Source organism: Notamacropus eugenii, chromosome 6 (genome assembly GCF_028372415.1).
Source record: "Notamacropus eugenii isolate mMacEug1 chromosome 6, mMacEug1.pri_v2, whole genome shotgun sequence".
NCBI classification, from domain to species: domain Eukaryota; kingdom Metazoa; phylum Chordata; class Mammalia; order Diprotodontia; family Macropodidae; genus Notamacropus; species Notamacropus eugenii.
This window is the reverse complement of record NC_092877.1, coordinates 387,706,687-387,727,734: the sequence shown is the minus strand read 5'-3', so window position 1 is coordinate 387,727,734 and position 21,048 is coordinate 387,706,687. Positions and strand designations below refer to the sequence as shown.

The 21,048-nt window shown below is 46.0% G+C and overlaps 1 protein-coding gene across 1 annotated transcript; it reads right to left on the bottom strand.

Annotated features, from left to right (window-relative positions):
- Positions 1-6,747: 6,747 nt before the first annotated feature.
- On the bottom strand, positions 6,748-20,971 carry LOC140512452 (uncharacterized). Its single transcript, XM_072621544.1, has 2 exons — positions 20,935-20,971; positions 6,748-20,886 (listed from the first exon to the last, which is right to left on the bottom strand). Exons 1-2 carry the CDS (start codon positions 20,969-20,971, stop codon positions 20,222-20,224), a joined length of 702 nt encoding a protein of 233 aa, XP_072477645.1. The 3' UTR covers positions 6,748-20,221.
- Positions 20,972-21,048: the final 77 nt, after the last annotated feature.

Genomic DNA, 21,048 nt, shown 5'->3' with positions numbered 1-21,048 from the left:
TTGTCCAGGTGTTGACTTTTCTGTACTTAATAAAGATTAACATACTGAATACCCGAGAAGTGCAGTTTAGGAAAATCTCAGGTTGATTCCTTATGCAAACTGAATACTTGAAACCCTGTGGCCATGGCAGTATATGGAGTATACTTTGGTAGAAGTGGGTGTGTGAGGGTGACTTAGAGAGCCTGGGTGCCAACCTTGTGGGGTCAGGTGCACAGCCAGTAGAGAGAGCAGCTGCCATCTTAATTGGGGAGTGTTAGAGCATACACACCCTGGGAACCCATGCCCGCCCTCTCCTCACTGGGGAGGAACAGGAGCAGGGAGTTGGGCTCTCCTGGCAGATGAATGAAGCCCAGGAAAGCAAATCTGGCCTTTTAGAACTTGGCAGAACCCTGAGGCTGAGTCACTTTTGTCCACAGGAGGCCCCTTCAAGGGATAAGGGGATGGCCACAGTGTAGAGAGATCCAGCTCAGAACTGGTTCTTCCTCCTCTAGAGCCTGGAGAAAACCCTTCCTGGAAGAGGAGAGGACTTCCTCTCCTTGCATTTGGTTCTCCTAGTCCCACAGCCACAGTGGTGGCAGGTGGTGAGCATCCTGAACCTGTCACCTAGGTGTGGAGTCTCCTTCCCAGGGAGGGTTTTCTCCCTGCCAGGACTTCTGCCCCTTCTGTTTCCATTGCTTAGAGGAGGATTGCTGCCCACACCGAGTGCTCAGGGACTCTCCCTGGGCTCTTGTCTGCAGGGTGAACTCACAGAAAGGACTAGTGCCTCCTCATGGTCACTCAGGGAGTAGGGGAAGGGTGTTTCAGTGCCCCTTGGACCGAGGGTGGGACGAGGCAGGAGTGTCACCTGTGCCTTCTTTTCCAGTCTGACCACCACACCACTTGCCTCTCTGTTCTGTGTTGGCAAACAGCGTGGAAGCATCAGGGCTGCCTGTTCGCCTCAGAACTCCCACTTAACAGGAGGTGACTTTCTCTTGAACTTAGTGCCAACAATGCGGACATGAAAATAACTGTCAGGACTCGAACTGTTGGCTCTTTACTTCCCTTCCCAAGTTCTTGGGTGACTCCTCCCTTCGAATCTGCTTCTTCCAGGATGGGGTGACTCAGGGGCCTCCTCTGTGCTTGAAGCCCCTGGGAAGTTGAGTTTTGGTACTGCCACTGCCTTAGGGAGGCCACACGAAGGACCCAGCCACTCAGTGGGATTTGGACTCTGGCTTGGGCATCTCGCTCACGATGCATCCTCCACAGGGGGCAGTGTCCCTGCATCTCTCGTGTATCCGACCTCCGAGTGCATGGAGTGGCTCCTCCTCAGCATCTAGGACATTGAACTGATGTCGCTTCATTGCCATGTTTTTAGTTGTGTGGTTCATTGATTGTATTTCTTGCTGTGCATTCTGTTGTGAGGTTTACCGTATTGTAAAGCACTCTGTCAGTCAATAAAGGATGACTTCTAGGCAGCCTCCTGAGCTGTTGTGGTTTCAGGATACAGATGTCCAAACGAGGCTGGGGCGGGGGTCGCCATCTCCGAGAATGACATGTACTGCCTTAACAAGTGGGGAGAGGAGACGGAGGCTGTCTGTCCTCTTACCCAGACCTAGTGACAGCACTTAGCACATGGGGACCTGCTTTGGGTTAGTAATCCAGGGAGCCTGTCTGGGCCCAGCTCAGGGGCGGGGGGAGGGTATTAGGGGTGACCTGGTCCTACTTTCCTTGGCTAAATTTGGCCTTCCTGAATTTATTTGCCTTTGCTTTACTTCACTTCAGTCCAGCCCACACTTGACAGTTTTGTGGCTACCGAACCCACACGGCTGGACAGGCTAATGGGGCTGAGGCCTGGGAAAGCTTTCTGAAAGGGGGTGGAGGGAGGGGAAGGTCATCAAGAGGGCCACCTCGGTGCTGGACCTTCTCAACTTTTAATAAAAGATACTGGATCTGTTTGCTCTTTACACAGGTCATACTTGAGAAGCTTAGTAGGAAGCCATCAGGGCTGAGGGTGAGCTCAGAGACTGGTACGCGTCTGGGAACGCCCTCCCTCTGCCCTGGCAGCTCAGGGCCATGACTTGGGAGAGTCAGTGCTAGAAGGGACCTCTCAGGTCATTAAACCAAGCAAGGATCCAGGCAGGCAGAAATTGGGGTAGCAATGAAAGGGGGAAGTTGTGGCCCTCCCTCCGTTACGCGTTTCTCTCAGGAGGCAGGCCTGAGCATTATGTGGAAGTTTGGGGGAAAGGAGAGCATGCCCACAGAAGGGAGGGTGCCCAGATGGTGTGCCAAGGTCAGAGTACAGCTGAAGAGCTGGACAGGGCCCCCTGACAGGCCCCCTCCAGAGAAATGGTTTGGTGCCTGCATTCATAATAGAAGGAAATGCCCCATCTCAGCGGTCAGGGGAAATAAAGATCATGAAATTCCTAAAATCTATCTAGAGGACTGCAGGCTGAGAATCCATCATTTTATTGAGGAGGAACCTGACGCAGAGGTGGAGGGAGTGCGTTCGTCCTTCGTTGCCAAAGAAGACCATGCCATCAGAAAAATGATGACATGACTTGCACTTGACTTTATTTTGGGTGAGGGAGGGAGGGAGAACCTCACTTCTCCTACAGAACCATCTGAATCCAGTGACCAGGTATTCATCAGGATGACTGGAGATGACCTAGGATGAGGCAGTTGGGGTTAAGTGACTTGCCCAAGGTCACACAGCTAGTGAGTGTCAAGTGTCTGAGGTGAGATTTGAACTCAAGTCCTCCTGACTCCTGCACTGGTGCTCTATCCCCTGCACCATCTAGCTGCCTCAGTGGAAGGAGTAATTTGCCACTGAAGCCACAGCAAGTGCTAGGATGGGAGGGAGCTCTGGGGCACAGAGGGAATGAACCCTGGACCTGAGTCTCCTTTCACTCTTAGAAGCTATGTCGCTCTGGGCCCACGGCTGATCCTCGGGTAAGATGGGATAATAAGCGCACTACTTCACCAGATACTTATCAAATCAAATGAGATTACGCATCTCTAGCAGTGCTACTCATCATCGTCATCGTTAGACTTGAGGCCTCCCTGCCTCCAAAACCAGGCCCCTACAAAGGGTCTCATAAAACTGCTTTAATGGCAGGGATGGGCACAGGCTCCAGGGGACTCCTTCATCAGACACGGTTTGACTTGACTAAAATTGAATTGACCTCATAGAATTTGTTCAGTTTAATTCAACAAGCATATATTAGTCTCCTACTGTGTGCAAAGTGCCAGGCACTCATGCCATGACAATGCCAAATGCTGCTCCATCATTCTCTGGGCTAGAGGCCTCTGGACCTCGTCCACCCATTGGTCACTTCCTCTACTCCCGTATACACAGAGGGAGCAGAGGTGTGAGGTAACTCCAGCTCCTTCCTTCATTTTCCTTTTTCAGAATGTTTGGTCCCTCAGAAAGAAACTGTGCCCCATTTCTGGGCATCATTCCTAGAGAGCAAACGATGACAGCAGTTGTATTTGTGGTGTCTCTGGGGCAGAGGGCCCTGCAACCACCTGCTTTCCCATCTCATGGTGGGCGTTACTGGCTCTCTGGTTCACTAGAGGCTTCTGGGGGCTTCCAGAGCTGTCCCTCTCGTCTCCTTGCCACTTCCTTTTTTTGGCCGCCCATATTCCCTACATCTGGGAGAAATCAAAGTGGTGATGCCCTTCCCCCAGCCTCCCATGGCTCCCCCTGCTTGTTTGGGGGGCAGCGCAACCTGTGCTTCAAAATCTTCTGCGTGCTGGGCTTTCCCATTTGTGCTGGAATTCTTTTACCCCCGCAACCACATGTCCAGAAAGAAGGTTTTCTTGCCCCAGCCCTTTCCATATGTGCCTCCATAGTCTCCCTCATCTGACCTGAAGTATTTCAATAGTAAGACACTATTTTCTAGGTGACGGCATTCCAGAACTAGATAAATCCAACTGAAAGATAAAAAGGAAATTGTAGGCTTAACAATGTCCGCAAACTGGTAACTGAAGAATTCTGACCAGGAGAGATAGAGAATATATGTATTTTCATACTCCCGTGAGATTTACACAGAATTGATGACTCCTGAGGCCCCAAAACAACTCAAAAGAAAAGCAGAAATCAGCCCTAAATGCATCCTTTGCTAATGCACACACCACATACACACCACACACATAATTAAAAAAAGGAAAAGAGGTAGAGATCCAGAAAGAGTAAACAAACCACCCACATGATGGAGTGGGTCAAAACCTGAATCACATGACACCCAGAATGACCTTAAGGAAACGAATAATAAAAGGCTGGGGTAGCCCACTGAGGCAATCCTTAGATCCTTCTAATGTGTAGTCCTAAGAGAAAAGGAGCAAAAGAACTGAACATGAATTTTACAAAAAGCTACAAATACCAAGTGAGGAATTCCAAAGCCCGTAATAGAGAAGAGGGGGGCGAAATTGGGGCATTAAAAAGCTGAGTAACAGAATTCTTAGAACACAAATGAACTAATTATCCAAAAGCTGGCTTTTGAAATGACTAGCCAATAAAAAGCCAGGAGCTAATTTGATTTTTTTTTAAAGGGAAGAAAACCAAATTAAAATCAGAAAGAACTGGGGGGTGGGAGAAGCGTTCATAACACATGGAGAAAATAAAGAAAACTCAGAAATAACTGAACTGAATTCTATTCCAACAAGACTAAAAATCTAAATGAAGTTGATAGACGTATTTTTAGAAAACAAAATGAACTAAGTATCGCCATTTCAGAAAGCTAGATTTAGCGAGCCAGAAGTGACCTTGGATAAAACGATTTATGAAGGAATTCATTGGTCCCTTAAGAACCAGGTAATAGTTATGCTACATAAATGTTTCCGAAGTAAAGGAGGCTTTTTGAGCTGTCAAAGCTTTACTGTGATACGGATACGGTCCTTGTTCCCAATCTGAGAAAAGGGACAAAGTAAAGAGTAAAGCATAGATTCAAACCAGTAGTGAACATTGGTGCAGAAAGATGAGATCAGAATCTTGGCAAAGGTTCTAGCAACGTGCCCAGAACCGCCAGGAGTCGTGGTGCCCAAGTTATACCAAGTTACCCGAGGTATACAAGGACAGTTCAGTGTGAGAACAGCAGAAGTCACCTTAACAACCACCACCTGATCATGTCAATAGATGGAATTTCTCATTTTCTTTTTTTAAAGAAATATTAAAAACAGGAATGGGAGGACGATTCTTTCAGGTGCTCCAAGGCATTTCTCTTAACCCAGCAGCCCCAGTTATTCATGGGACAGAAGCACTCTGGAAGAGAGAGAGTTGGTGTAGTAAGGTGCCTGCCAGTGCCTCGCCTACAGGAGGAGTCAGACAAGGTGCAGGGAGAGCTAGATCTGAGAGACCTCAGAGACTAGAGATGTCTGTCAGAGTCTCCAGAGGAGAAGTGTGGGGGACACCAGGAGCCTGCTGGTCCATTCCCACTGCCCTCTGTGGCAGCCAGCTTCAAGCCTCAGAGGCAGAGGCTGTGGGCACCACTTTCATAAAGTGTGCATGGCAGTGGGCAGGACGCTGAAGTAGGGCTGAACTGGCAAAATGCTGGGCTGCTCCCTCCAGCCAAAGAAGAGTTTATGCCGTTAGGGAAAGCTGGGCAGGAAACTCTTGACCTCTCTCCTAGAAAAGCCTTGCTAAAAGTGTGATAGGGAGAAGCAGACATCCAGGAGAGAGACGTGAAAAGCTGACTGAGTGACTGCCATCTCGGGCTGGGGTCCCCAGCCACGCTGTGGATCATGTAAAGACAGGCCTTCTGAGCGAGGGCAGAGGCTGCTCATTTGCTTTCACTCTTTCCACTCTTTATAGTGATCAGGCAAGAAAAAGTAAGAGAGGACGTGTTAGCAAGGAGGAGCAAAGGGCTCTATTTGCAGGTGATTTGATGGTTTACCTAGAGAATCAATGAAGCATGAACTAAATTCCTTCTGCAAAGCAGGAGCGTACAAAATAATCCACAGAATTCTCAGCATTTTTGTACATGACTGATAAACACAAAGCATGTTTTTAAACATTTTTATTTTCAGCTCCAAATTTTCCATCTACCTCCAGCCCCTCCCCCGCCCACTGAGAAGGCCAGAAATACAATAGCCATTCTACATATGAAGAAGTCAGGCAAAGCATTTACACCTTAGCTGGGGGAAGAAGGGGAGGGAAGAAAGGAAAATAAAGGGAAAAATGCGTCCCTCTGCATTCCAACGCCACCAGATCCCTTTGGAATTGGAGAGCATTTTTCATCATGGGTCCTTTGGAATTGTCTTGGATCATTGCCTTGATCACAGTAGCCAAGTCATTCACAGTTCATCGAATAATGTTGCTGTTACTATGTACAATGTTCTGGTTCTGCTCACTTCACTTGGCATTGGTTCATGTAAGTCTTCCCAGGTCTCTCTGAAATCAGCCTTCTCATCATTTCTTACCGCACAATGGTGTTCCATCACGATCACGTACAACAACTTGTCCAGCCATTCCCCTCTTGATGGACATCTCCTCAATTTCAAATTCTTTGCCACTAAAAAAAGAGCTGCTAGAAATACTGTTTTTGATCTTTCATCTTTATTTATTTTTCAGTTTTTCTACAAAAATTTGAATTCCAAATTTTCTCCCCATTTCTCCCCACCCATCCACCCCTTCCTCCAGTCTATCCTCCCTTCTATCACTCCCCTTCCATCTCCCTCCCCTGTTTCTTTCCCCATTGCCTGTCATCTTATTTCCCAGTTGCATGAAAAAAAAAACTTTAACATTCATTTTTAAACCTTTGAGTTCCACATTCTCTTCCTTCCTCCCTCCCCACCCACCCTCATTGAGGAAGCAAACAGTTTGCAGAGCCAAAATGGCAGAGCAGAAAGACACATAACTCTAGCACTTCCCCCACAGCCCACAAATGCCTGTAAAAATGACTTTCAACAAAGTCTAGAGCAGCAGAGGCCACAGAGCCACAGAGTGAAGGAGGCTTCCAGCCAAAGGTAACCTGGAAGGCCAACAGGAAAGGTCTATCTCATGGGATGCTGAGCGGAGTGGAACCCAGCCCTGGCTGTGTAGCACTGGGAGGAACAGGACCTGAACAGACCTCGGGGCAGAATGCCCAGCGGGGTGGGTCCCAGATCTTTCAACGCACAAGCAACAAAGAAAGCTCCAAAGGTCAGTGTGGGAGAGCTTTCCCAGCTGGGAGAGAGGGGAACGGAGTTCCCTCAGCACTGACCCCAGGTGGCAGTGGTGGCAGCAGGCAGCTCAGCTTAAAACTTCTGGCAGAATTGAGTAGCTGATCTGAACCTCAGCCTTGAGCATGGTACTACGGAGAGGAGGAGCACTAGGAGCCTTCTCTTGACAAAGGATTCAAAAGTGAAGTAACTGGTTGGGAAAATGCCCAAAAAAGGGGAAAAAAAATAAGACCATAGACGATTACTTTCTTGGTGAACAGGTGTCTCCTCCCATCCTTTCATATGAGGAAGAACAAGGCATACTGTCACAGGAAGTCAAGGTCCCTGCCTCCAGTACCTCCAAAATGAATATGAAATGGGATCAGGCCATAGAAGAGCTTGAAAAGCATGTCAGCAGCCTGCTAAAGGAGAACCAAAAAAATATTGAGGAAAATAACACTTTTAAAAAGAGGCTAGCTCAATTGGGAAAAGATGAACAAAAAGCCAATGAGGAGAAGGAGGCTTTAAAAAGAATTAGCCAAATGGAAAAGAAGGTTCAAAAGCTCACTGAACAAAATAGTTCTTTAAAAGAGAGAACTGAGTTCAGGGAAGCTAATGACTATGAGATAAATCAAGAAGTTAGAAAACAAAACCAAAAGTTTGAAAAAATAGAAGATAATGTGAAACATCTCATTGGAAAAACAACTGACCCAGAAAATAGATCCAGGAGAGACAATTTAGAAATTATGGGACTACCTGGAAGCCATGATCAAAAAAACAGCCTAGATATTATCTTCCATGAAATTATCAAGGAAAACTGCCCTGAGATTCTAGAACCAGAGGGCAAAATATATATTGAAAGAATTCACTGATCACCTCCTGAAAGAGACCTGAAAAGAGAAACTCCTAGGAATGTTGTGGCCAAATTTCAGAGTTCTCAGGTCAAGGAAAATATTTCAAGCAACTAGAAAGAAACACTTTGAGTATTGTGGAAATACAATCAGGATAACACAGGACCTGGCAACTTCTACATTAAAAGATCGAAGGGCTTGGAATAGGATATTCCAGAAGTCAAAGGAACTGGGATTAAAACCAAGAATCACCTACCCAACAAAACTGGGTATAATACTTCAAGGGAAAAAATGATCATTCAATGATATAGAGGACTTTCAAGCATTCATGATGAAAAGACCAGAACTGAATAGAAAATTTGACTTTCAAACACAAGAATCAAGAGAATCATGAAAAGATAAACAGGAAAGAGAAATCATAAAAGACTTTCTAAAGCTGAACTGTTTACCTTCCTAGATGGAAAGATAATATTTGTAACTCTTGAGACTTTTCTCAGTATTTGAGTAGGTGGAGGGATTATACACACACACACACACACACACATATTGACAGAGTACAGGTTGAGTTGAATCAGAAGAGATGATATCCATAAAAAAAAATAAAATAAAAATTAAGGGGTGAGGGAGGGAAATACTGGGAGGAAAAAGGAAGAAATGGAATGGGACAGGCTATAACTCATAAAAGAGATAATAAAAATCTTGTTCAATGGAGGAGAAAATGGAGAAGGTGAGAGGGGAAAAGTGAAGCTTAACCGCTTCACATATGGCTTAAGAAGGGAATAACATGCTCACTAAATTTGGTATGAAAATCTATCTTACACTATAGGAAAGTAGGGGAGGAGGGGACAAGTGGGGTAAGGGGGATGATAGAAGGGAGGGCAAATGGGAGAAGGGAATAATTAGAAGCAAACACTTTTGGGAAGGAACAAGGCCAAATGAGAGAATAAGAAAAAGGGGGGGACAGGGTAGGATAGACGGTGATATAGTTAGTATTATACAACATGATTATTATGGAAGTCTTTTGCAAAATGACACATATATAGCCTGTATTGAATTGCTTGTCTTCTCAGTGGGGATGGGGAAGGAGGGAGGGAGGGAGGGAGAGAAGTTGGAATTCAAAGTACTAGAAACGAATGTTGAGAATTATTGTTGCATATAACTGGGAAATAAGAAACACAGGTCATAGGGTATAGAAATTTATCTTGCCCTACATGAAAAGAGAGAAGATGAGGATAAAGGAAGGGTGGGATGTGATAGAAGGAAGGGTACATTGAGGGAAGGGGTAATCAGAATGCAAGGTATTATCGGGTGGGAGGAGGGGAGAGACGAGGAGAAAAATTGGAACTCAAAATTTCATGGAAAAGAATGTCAAAATCTAAAAATAAATAAATAAATGCAATAAATAAATAAAAATAAAAAACATAAAAAAAGAGAGAGAGAAAACAAACTTCAATATAGGTCATACATGTGTAACAATGCAAAGCACTTCCATAACAGTTATGTTGTGAAAGACTAACCACATTTCTGGCTGTCCTGCCCTGCCCTCCATTTATTCCATTCTCTTCCTTGACCTATCTCCCCTACAGTAGTGTTTGCTTCTGATTATCCTTTTCCCCAATTTGTGGTCTCTTCTATTATCCTTCCTCTCCTAACCCCTTCCCCCTTGCCTTCCTGCAGGGTAAAATAGATTGCTATACCCAACTGAGTGTGTGTTATTCCCTCCTTAAGCCAAATTCCATGAGAGTAAGACTCACTTATTCCCTTTCATCTCCCCTCTTCCCCTCCATTGTAAAAGCTCATTCTTGACTCCTTTTATGTGAGATGATTTGCTACATTCTACCTCTCCCTTTCTCTTACTCCTAGTACATTCCACTCAACAGTAAATTTTATTTTTTAGGTATTCTCCCTTCATATTCAGCTCACCCTGTGTCCTCTGTCTGTGTATGTATATATACATACCTACACATATACATACACATATATACTATACACATACATATATACTCAAACATACCTATATATGTGTGTGTGTATATATACACACACACACACACACACACATATGCATATACATATACATATATATTCTCTCTAACTACCCTAGTACTGGAAAAGGTCCAAGTAACAAATATCTTTCCATGTAGGAATGAACAATTCAACTTTAATGAGTTCCTTATGGCTTCTCTTTCCTGTTTACCTTTTCATGTTTCTCTTGATTCTTATATTTGAAAGTCAAATTTTCTATTCAGCTCTGGTGTTTTCAACAGGCATGCTTGGAAGTCCTCTATTTCATTGAAATTCCATTTTTTTTCTTGAAAGATTATACTAAGTTTTGCTGGGTATGTGATTCTTGGTTTTAATCCTAGCTCCTTTGACCTCTGGAGTATCATATTTGAAGCCCTTAAATCTGTTAGTGTAAAAGATGCTAAATTCCGTGTTATCCTTATTGTATTTCCACAATACTTGAATTGTTTGTTTTGGGCTGCTTGTAATATTTTCTCCTTGATCTGGGAACTCTGGAACTTGACTATAATATTCCTAGGAGTTTTCCTTTTGGAGTCTCTTACAGGAGGTGATTGATGAATTCTTTCCATTTCTATTTTATCCTCTAGTTCTAGAATATCAGAGCAGTTTTCCTTGATAATTTCTTGGAAGATGATGTCTAGGCTCTTTTTTTGATCATGGTTTTCAGTTAGACCAATATTTTTTTAATGATCTCTCCTGAATCTATTTTCGAGGTCTGTTGTTTTTCCAATGAGATATTTCACATTGTATTCTATTTTTTCTTTCTTTTGGTTTTGTCTTATAATTTCTTGATTTCTCATAAAGTCATTAGCTTCCATGTGCTCCATTCTAATTTTTAAAGACCTATGTTCTTCAGTGAGCTCTTGGACCTCTTTTTCCATTTGGCCAGTTCTGCTTTTTAAGGCATTCTTCTCCTCATTGACTTTTTGGACCTCTTTTACCATTTGGATTAGTCTATTTTTAAAGGTGTTATTTCCTTCAGCTTTTTTGGGGGGGGGGGAATCTCCTTTAGCAAGCTGTTCACTCGCTCTTCATGATTTTCTTTCATTGTTTTCATTTCTCTTCCCAATTTTTCCTACACCTCTCTTATTTGATTTTCAAAATTATTTTTGAACTCTTCCATGGCCTGAGACCATTTCATATTTTGGTGGGGAGACTTTGGATATAGGAGCCTTGATCTTGCTGTCTTCCTCCAGTTGTATGCTTTGGTCTTCCTCTGGTTGTCTGCTTTGATTTTTTCTCATCTGAAAGGATGGAAGAAAATACCTTTTCACCAAGAAAGTAACCTTCTGTAGTCTTATTTTTCCCCCTTTTTGGGCATTTTCCCAGCCAATTACTTGACTTTTGAGTCCTTTGTCAAGTGGAGAGTATACTACCCCAGGCTTCAGAGGTTTTGTGTAGCTGTTTTCTGAGATATCTGTAGGGACCTATAAATTCTCAGTTCCTCCAAAGTGGTGTAGTCAAGAGAGAGGTGTTTAGTCCTCTCCTGGCCTGTGCTCTCGTCTGAGAGTAACCACAAGCACTCTTTTCTGCCCTGGAATTGTGTATAGGATTCCCTTTCCACAGCAGCCACCAGCTCCACCACACCAGTGCTCCTCCTCACCCCAGGACTGCCACTCAGGACTGAGACCTACCACCTGATGCCACCAGGGTCTGTAGGTCTGAGCTCCAGAAGTGTCTGCTAATGCAGCAGTGGCTGCCACTTCCCTGGGGCTGGGGCCCAACCAAGCTCCTTTCTCACCCAGGTGAAAGAGTTTTCTCACTGACCTTTGAAGCTGTCTTTGGCATTTGTGGGTTGAGAAATCTGAGAAGCGCAGTAGCTGCCCATGATTCCACTCCCTGAAGTCTGTTCCAGTCCTGTCTGTGCTGGTGTGGGCCATGCTGAACTGTGCTCTGCTTCCAGCCCAGTGTAATAGACCCTTCCTGTCTGCCTGTCATTCTGTAGCTTCTGCTGCTCTAGAATTTGTTTAGAGTCATTTTTTATATGTATTTTAAGGGCTTTGGGGGGAAAGCTTGTGTAGATCTGTGCTTCTACTCCACCATCTTGACTCCACCCACTAGAAATACTTTTTACAAATAGGTCCTTTCCCCATTTTTTGGGTGTCTTTGGGATGCAAGCCTAGCAGTGGTATTACTGGATCAAAGGGCATGCAGTTTTATAACCCTTTGGGCATAGTTTCAAATTGTTCCCCAGAATGGTTGGACCGGATCATAACTCCATCAGCAGTGCATTAGTGCTCCAGTTCTTCTACATCCAATAAGTATAAGATGGGAACTCAGAATTATTTTAATTGCTATTCTTTATGAGTGATTTAGAGCATTTTCCCCTTATCATTATTGATAGCTTTGGATTTCTTCCATAAGGAATAATTAATAGAAAATTGCCACTTAATATAAAATATACTCAATTTCTGGAAGCTAAGCTGTTGAAATATACACAGGATTACCAAATAATTTCCATTGATATCAAGGGAGTCCTAAATGAGCGAGAAAGATAGAAGAGAGCGGTACACACTTAGATGGGACCAGCAGTACGTGGTGGCAGCGGATGGAATGCTGGGCCTGGAGTGAGGAAGGCCTCAATTCAAATTCAGTCACTTCTGAGTTTTGTGACCCTGGGCAAGTCACTTTGTTGAGACTCAGGGGTGCTGGGATTCCAAAGCAGCGACACGTGGGTCCTGCTCAAATGAATTCTAACCAAGCCTTCTTTTAGTCAAAGACAAGGTTTATTAAAACACCGATAGAAGGTGGGCAGGGTTCTAAAAATCTGCCATATTGGCCAGACTCTTAAGGAATCTGAGCACTTGTATCGCTAATGCACTCGGACCAGATGGAATCTGAGCACTTTTAATGGAGGCGAGATGGATCTTGTACAGAATCTGTGGGAAGAGAGAAGGGATCTAGATGGAGTTAAGGGAGTGGCACCTGGGCTGGGCAGAGGCCAGTGCAGATGGTGAGAGGGCATTTAATTAACTGGGTAGGGCCAGTTGCCCCAGGTGAATGCCAGGGACCTGGGCCATGTGGGGAACTCCAGGGGCATTTCCTTTTGGGCATTCAGACCCCAGGTCCCTGTCAGGTGCTATTATTCCCCTCATTTTTACAGGTGAGGAAACTGAGGCAAACAGGTCAACTGATGCCCCAGAGTCACACCAGTAGGAAGTGTCTCAGTTCAGATTTAACTCAGGTCTTCCTGACTCCAGGCCCAGCGCTCTAGCCACCATCTAGCCAGTAGGTCATGCCAATGTAATAGCCATGATCATCGGATTAAAATATATACAAATTCCACATTATGCTAATCAAACTATCAAAGGAATACTCAACAGGAGCACACAAAGTTATAAGAGAATTTACACAAGAAAGGGGAGGGCAAGGTCAAGGGTAGCTAGAGGAACTGCAGGAGAAAGTAGGGAAGGGGGTTTGAATAAATATCCAAAGCATGTGACTCTCCAAGAGAGAGCGGGAGGGAGGAGGGAGGGGAAAGATCAGGAAAGCAAGGGAAAGAGACCGAGAAATAATTGTTTTACCAAGAATTCCACCTGGCTGGGAGTGAATTTAGAAAAAAAGATTTATATGTCACGTCATTTCTGATGGGTGACCTGGCCTGGCCTTTAACCCCTTGTGAAGAAGGGTCACTTCAGCACAAGGCCCCTTAAGACAATGTCCCTCCTGAACCCCACTGGTCAGGTCAGGGTTCACAGAACCACCTAACCCCCTCCCACATGGTTCTGTACCCTTCTCTTCCTTCTCTCATGTCCACATGTCAATTCCCCGCTCCCTTTTCATCTCCATTTTCTTTATACTTAAATAAAGAAAAGGCCAGTCTACAAAATGCTCCGAGTCCCATTCCAGGTTGCCCACATCATCCATAGCATCAGAAAGGAATTCCCTGAATTGCTAGAATTGTCAAAAGCTGTGAGTGGAAGACATCCCAGGACATCCGTGAGAAGAGTCCCCTTATCCAGGACAGCATCTCCTGGGTGAGCCTTCTCAGAACAAGGAGAGGGGGCAGAAATGCCGATTGTCAGGTGACACACACAAGCAGTCTTATCTCTGACATCAGCCATCAGTATGACTTCAAATTATGTTTCATGTAATTTATGTGGAAACAAAATTCAATCATCCTTTACAGGAGAGAGAGAGACACACAATGAAAGGAGAGGGAGAAAGGTGTGCATATGAGAGACAGGGACTGAGGGGCAGTGACAGAGAGGAAGAGGAGGGGAGGGAAGAAGGAGGAGAAGGGGGAAGGGAGAGGGAGGGAGAGGAGAGAGGGAAAGGAGGAGGGAGAGAGAGGAGAGACAGAAAGGGGATGAACAGACTCAGAGACAGAGAGGAGGTAACACTGCCCAGAGGGCTAGTCTGGCTGCAAGTGTGCAATGTGCTGTAGGAAATGACCACAGAAATCTAGTCTTCGGTAAACTCCAAGATCCCAGCTTCTGGCAGAAGAACTCACGCTTTGATTAAAAACTGCTGGCCAAACTGGTGTTAGAGACAAACCTGACGCACCAAAAAGGTGTCAAGAAAAGCTTACTGAGAATGGAATTCAGAGGAGGGAAGGCCTGCATTCCTTCCCCAGCATGGCTGCTGGACGGACTACGACCAGGTCAGGATGAGGCAGGATCCTTAGAGAATTCTGGACTTTGGATTTCCCTCCATACTGTCCCCTGGCCATGTGACTCCATGTTCTCTCTGATAGGCCCTTCCTCTCACAGCTCCTTGTGCCTGCGCATGAGTTTCTAACCTCTAACCTGTCCGTGCTAGGTCACAACCCCCATTATAGTGTGGAAATAAAACTTACTTCCAGTTTTCCCACTCTAGAAAGCATTATGGCAGAAACTAGGGACAGACCAACTTATACCATATACCAAGATAAGATCAAAATGGGTACATGATTTAGACATAAAGGGTAATATTATAAGCAAATCAGGAGAGCAAGGAGTAGTCTATCTGTCAGATCTATATATAAGGAGGATTCGTGACCAAATTTGTGCTCTAGAGAGCATTACTAGATGTAAAATGAGGAATTTGGATTATATTAAATTGAAAAGGCTTTATACAAATGAAACCAATGCAACCAGATCAGACAGAAAGCAGAAAGGGAGAGAATTTTTTTTTCTTTCTGTGCTATTTCATTAGATACCTTTGCCCTTATTTGATTAGAGAATAAGTGAGTACCTGATAGGAGCTCATGAAGTATTCTTTTGAGTGGCTACCATAAACCTGAAGTAGCTCTTCTGGGAAGCCCACCTGAAGGGCATGGGCTCCACAGGCTCTACAGTTGTATGGCAACTCTAGTCTCTGAAGAAAGAGTTGAGCATCACTCAAAGGGCCCTGGCTTAGAGCCACATGGTAGATTTGGATGTGTATAAGACCCACTCACAAGCAAAGACTTAGGAAAAAGAAGCCAGGTAAAAGGTCAAAGAGCCTGGTCATATCGCCAAAGCAAGAAGGGTTTAGACGACATGAGGGGGGAATCTTGCCAAGATGGTGGTAGGAAAGGCTCGGAGCGGCCCAGCTCTCACCAGAACTCCACTTCCAGCAAGGACCAAGAAAGGAAGGACTGAGAAATTCACAGAGGCAAGATTGCCTTTTCCCAGCCCAGAGAGCTCCAAAGAGGCCACCACAGGCTTGTCTGCCCAGATTAAGGACCACTGAGCTTGGGGAGCCTGCCAGCCCAGGGACCTGAGGCATGGCTTCCACTGAAGCAGGACTTTGGGGAAAACAATATTTGAGGGGTATAGCAACACCCTTACAAAACGGCAGGCAGAACTGGGGTGAGGAAGACCAAGGTTCCAGTCCTGCCAGGTGACCTGGGGAAGACCTTGAGCTCAGTGTCTCATCTGTATTACGGGGATAACAAGAGTACGTACGTCCCAGGAGTACAGTGAGAATCAAATGAAAAGAGACCTAGAGACCTCTGCTCTCACAAATGGGAGATATATTCTTACACAGTTCCAATGTGCACAATGCAACCTTCAAATCTCCTTTTAGTGACTGCTTCAATCAGGGCTAGGCTAGACCTCCCGTAGACAGACCTGAGCTTCCTTGGGATCGATGTGACAAACGTCTTCCCCCTTACAATCGATTCCATTCCCCTCTCAGTCAAGGACCTTACCTCATGCTTGCCTCAGAAAATAGAGGTAACCACTGAGTTCCCTCTTCACATTTCAGCATCTCACAGTGTGTGTCCATGTGCCCATCTCAAGCACCACCTGCCTTCCTCCTCTCCTTTGCTCTAGTCTCTGAAGAAGGTTGGTCCTACTCCTTGCCAAGGATATATGGGTCCCCCACTCCTCCCATTTCCTGTCATAGTTTGCTCCTTCCAGCATCCCTTCTCTCTTGATAATTATTCACTTCTCCATATCCACTGCTGCCTTACCTGCCACCTACATCCATGCTCAGATCTCTTCCATCTTTAATATGTGACCCTGTCATAAGCTCTCTTCCCTATCTTGCCTCCTTTCCACAGCCAAACTCCTGGAAACGTTTTCACCTTTGTCTCTAATGCATCTCCTCCCACATCTTTCTCAGTCCCTTGTAATCTGATTTCTGACTTCATCACTTGTCTAATCCTGCTTTCCAAAGTCCCCAGTGGGGTCTTTTTTGCTAAACCCAATGACTGTTTCTCAGTTCTCTTTCTTCTTGATCCTGATCTCTCTAGAGCACTGGACACTATTGACCACCCTTCGCCTCTGATTCCTCTCCCTGGGTTTCATAGGATGATAGGGTAAAAGAGAGAAGAGACCTTCAATGAGTCCAATGCACTAATTTTATGTCTGAGGAGAGCTGAGCATTCAGCCACGGCCAGTTCTTTCTCCATCTCACCATGAGGCTTCTTTTCACACACTTGGTTCTCCTCCCATCTGTCTGACTACTTCTCAGTCTCTTTTGCACCATCATCACAAATTCCCTTCCCTCTCCACTTTGCATGCAGCTGTCTCACTCTCTGTCTCCCCATCTCCCTTGATTTCTCTCTCCCTCTCTTCTATCTCTCCTCTTTCTCTCTCTTTGATGAAAATGTTTGGGTATGTCCATTTTCCTCTAAAATACTGCTTTGTCTGCAACCCAAGAATTTTGTTATATCATCTCTATTTTGTTATTAATTTTAATGAAATACTGTTTCTATGATTGTTAATTGACCCACCCAAATAATTTTTAATCTTTGCTTTAAAAGTCCTCTATTTAATATAATTTTATTGTATTATGGTCTGTGAAAGATGTGTTTAATATTTGTTTTTCTGAATTTGTGATGTTTTTATGCCTTCATACATGGTCACCTTTTTGTGAAGGTGCCACGCACAGCTGAGAAATCTGTGTTCATATTTCTATTCCCATTAAATTTTATCCAGATGTCTATTATATCTGTCTTTTCTAAAATTATATTTGGGTCTTCCCTTTCTTTTTTGTTTAGATTTATCTAGGTCTAAAAGGGGTAAATCAAATCTCTCTCGCCCCCACTATTATAGTTTTACTATTTCCTCCTGTGACTCATTTAACTTTTCCTTTAAGAATTTAGGTGTTATTCTATGTTTGGTATTGACATTAATTCTCTGTCTATGGTACTTTTTAGCACAAATGTAGTCTTCTAGTTTCTCTCTTTTAATTAGGTCCATTTTTTATGTTGCTTTATCCGAGCTCATGATTGCTTCCCCCTGCCTTTTTTATTTCAGTTGAAGCACAACAGATTCTGCTCCAACCCCTGATGTGAACTCTTTGTTCTTTCTATTTCAAGTGTGTTTCTTGTGAACAATGTACTAGACTCTAGTTTCTAATCCACTTTGCTGTCTTCTGTTTTACAGGTGAGTTCATTCCATTCACATTCACAGTTATGATGGTTTGTATGGTAGAGTTTCTAGGCAGCTCCTACCTTTTCATCTGGAATGCATGAAAGATTTCTCTTTCATTAAAGAGCCATTTCCCCTTCCCCCTTTGTTGTATTATATTCAGTTGTGCTGAGTATGCTTGGCTGTAAGTCAAGCTCTTTTGCCTTTTGGAATAAAATATTCTAAGCTGTCTTCTTCTTCATTGTGATAGCTGCTAAATCCTAAGGGATCCTGACTGTGACTCCTTGGGTTTTGGATTCTTTTTTTTTTTTTAATGGCTGCTTCCAGTGTTTTCTTTGACCTGGGAGGGCTGAACTTTTGACTGTAATATGGCTGGGAGTTCTCCTTTGAGAGTGTCTTTCAGAAGATGACTAGTAGATTCATTCTATGTCCACTTTGTCCTCTGATTGTAAGAGACTAAGGAGTTTTCTTGATTTTATGAAATGTGCTATGTAGACCTTTTTTTGGTAATATCATTGAGATAGCCAAATTATTCTTAAATTATTTTTTCTAAATTTGTCTTCCAGGCCAGTTGCTTTTGCTACAAGACACCTTATATTTTCTTCAAATTTTTCAGTCTTTTGGCTTTGTTTTTTAAAATTTCTTGATGTTGTATGAAATCATGAGGTTTTCTTTGATCCGTTCCAACTTTCAGGAAGTTTTTTTTCCCCGGTTAATGTTTTGTTCCTCTTGTTCCAAGCCATTAATTTGCTTCCCAATTCTTCCTTCCAAAGTTTTCATTTCTTTTCCTATGTTTTCCTTCTAGTGCCTTCATTTATTTTTTAAAAATCATTTTTTAGCTTTAAAAATATCTTTTGTTCTCTGTGTGTATGTCTCTCTCTCTTTCTCTCTGTCTGTCTCTGTCTGTGTGCGTGTGTGTGTCTCTCTGTCCCTGTGTCTCTCTCTGTGTATGTCTCTCTCTCCCTCTCTCTCTGTCTCTCTATCTCTGTCTCCCTCTCTCTCTGTCTCTCTCTCTCTCTTTCTCTCGTGGCTTGACACACTCAACAGCATTTTTCATTAGCCTTTGCTTCTGCCTGGAGTCTTCCTCTTCTTCTGGGTTTGTGTCTTGACTATATCTGCCAACACAATGATCCTTTATGATAAGATTCTTTTTTGGTTTGCTCATTTTTTATAGTCTATTTCCTGACTTTGAACTTTATGTTAGAGCCTGGCTCTACATACTTCTGGGGGAATTCTGAGCTAACCTTTTGCCCTCTTGGGTCCTTTAACCGTTTTTGTTTTTTTTTTTTTTGAAGTATGGAGTGTTGTGTTATTCCAGGTTGTCACCTGTAAGCTTTCAGTGCTCTAGTGGTGAGATCCAGGGCAGAACCTGATCACTGCCCTCCTGGTGTGCTCTGCCAGTTTGGTCTGAACAAGACTGCTGCAGGCTTATCCCTCGTAGGAAGTGCCAGTAGACTGTTCCTGGGATTCAGCCATCATCAGTCATTTGGACAGCTCTGCGAGTTCAAGGTGACAGAGCTATAGGCTTTCCTTTTGTCCCAGGCCCCTGTTCTGGGCATTTCTCTGTAGGCTTCCGACCGGAGGCTGGACTGGAGGCCCTGCTTTGTCCATGGGGTCAGCACACACACAGTTTAAGGCCCTGGACCACTCCTCACTCACAAGCGCTAGTCCCCTCCTGGCCCAAGTTCGGAGCCCCCAGGGCCTCTTCCTGCCCTGGTGCAAAGCACTGGAATGCTCCCCTGGCCATAGCGTCTGTCTGCCTATCCCAGTGGCTAGACTATCGGGCGTTTTTCAGATCTTTGGGGCACGTTGCGTTGGAAGAGCTAAGCTGTGCCCTTTCTGGATGCCCTTCCCTATGTTCACTTGGAGCCCTGCCCTCCACCTGCCCATACAGGGGAAGCTTTAAGTTAGAAAGTGAAAAATAAGGGAGGAGCAGGCTCCCTTTTCTGGCCCCTGCCTTCGGAATGTGTGCCCTCCTCTGTCCAGCGGCCCCTGTCCCCTCTAGGGTACAACACAAGATGCTCTTTGCCCCCCAAAGCCCTTCGCAGCTGTCCAGTGTCTTACCCTGACAGCCCTGAGCTACCCTTGGACCCAAGCCCCGGGCCTCCGCACGGTCCATCTCCGGGTTCTGGGCATCTGCCCCAGGTTGCCCCACGCCTGGCACACTGTCGTTCTCATCTCTCCGGCTGGCTCAGGTCCCACGGAGACCCTGCCAGGCCCACTCCCCAAGGCCGGCGGACCTCTGTCCTCGGTTCTGCTGGGAGCTGTGTGGGTCTGGTCCGGGCGGGTCCAGCCCTTCTCGGCTCCGGCCTGGCAGGCCCTGGGGCGGCCCCGACTGCGTGTGCAGGGCACTCGGGCCGCCTGGCGGGCTGTGCCACCCTAACCCGGATCGAGCCAGCGGGGGCGGGCGCACGAGCCAGGAGCCCCCCTCCACCTACGGGCGCCTCACGCCCCTTGGTCTCCCAGAGGAGCGCGGAGATGGGGCAGACCTCGCGGGAGGTCCAGGACGGAGGCTCTGGCGGCCGCCGGCGAGAGGCCCGCCTCGGGCGGACAGCCCGGCCTCTCCTCGCGCCCTGGGCGGAGCGGGCGCTGCTGCACGCGGGGATGGAGCGGAAGGCCCGGGGCCACGACCCACTCGCGAGGACGCCCGGCTCCGGCCCGGCCCGGCACCAGGCTGGCCACCGGCCCCGGCCCGCGTCCCGGATCTTGCCCCCAGTGGGTTCCAACGGGAGGGAACGGAGGAGCTGGGTTTGGGGGACGAGGCTCCGTCCTCGTCGTCGCGGGCGAAGCATCTGCCCGTGCGCTGCCCGCTGCCGAGGCCAGCCCCTGCCCTCGAGGGAGACACCCTGCACGGTGGCAGGAATGCCCGGGGAGGAAGCCTGCCGGACAGGAGGAGGAGAGCGCTCCAGCCACTGGGGGCAGCCGGTACAAAAGCCCGGAGGCAGGAGATGGAGCTCGCTCCGTGGCTCGATCCTGAACAGCGGTCTGGAGGAGCGCCGTGCTTAGAGATGCAGGACAGCCCCAGGAGGGCGTAAGACTAGGACGGGCCGGGGAGGCGAGGAATGTGCGCGTGCGCGTGCGCGCAGCAGCGAGCTCGGATACTTTGTAACCTAGAGATCAGCTCCCGGAACCAGCGGCGAACGCAACACGTGACTGACGCCCGCGGGCGGGGTGGTGAGCGGGTGCACGACGCATGCGCGGTGTGCTCGCTCTTCTCGTCCCCTCCTCCATTCGCTGCGCTCCGCCTCTTCCCTGCTGCTCTCGCGACAACT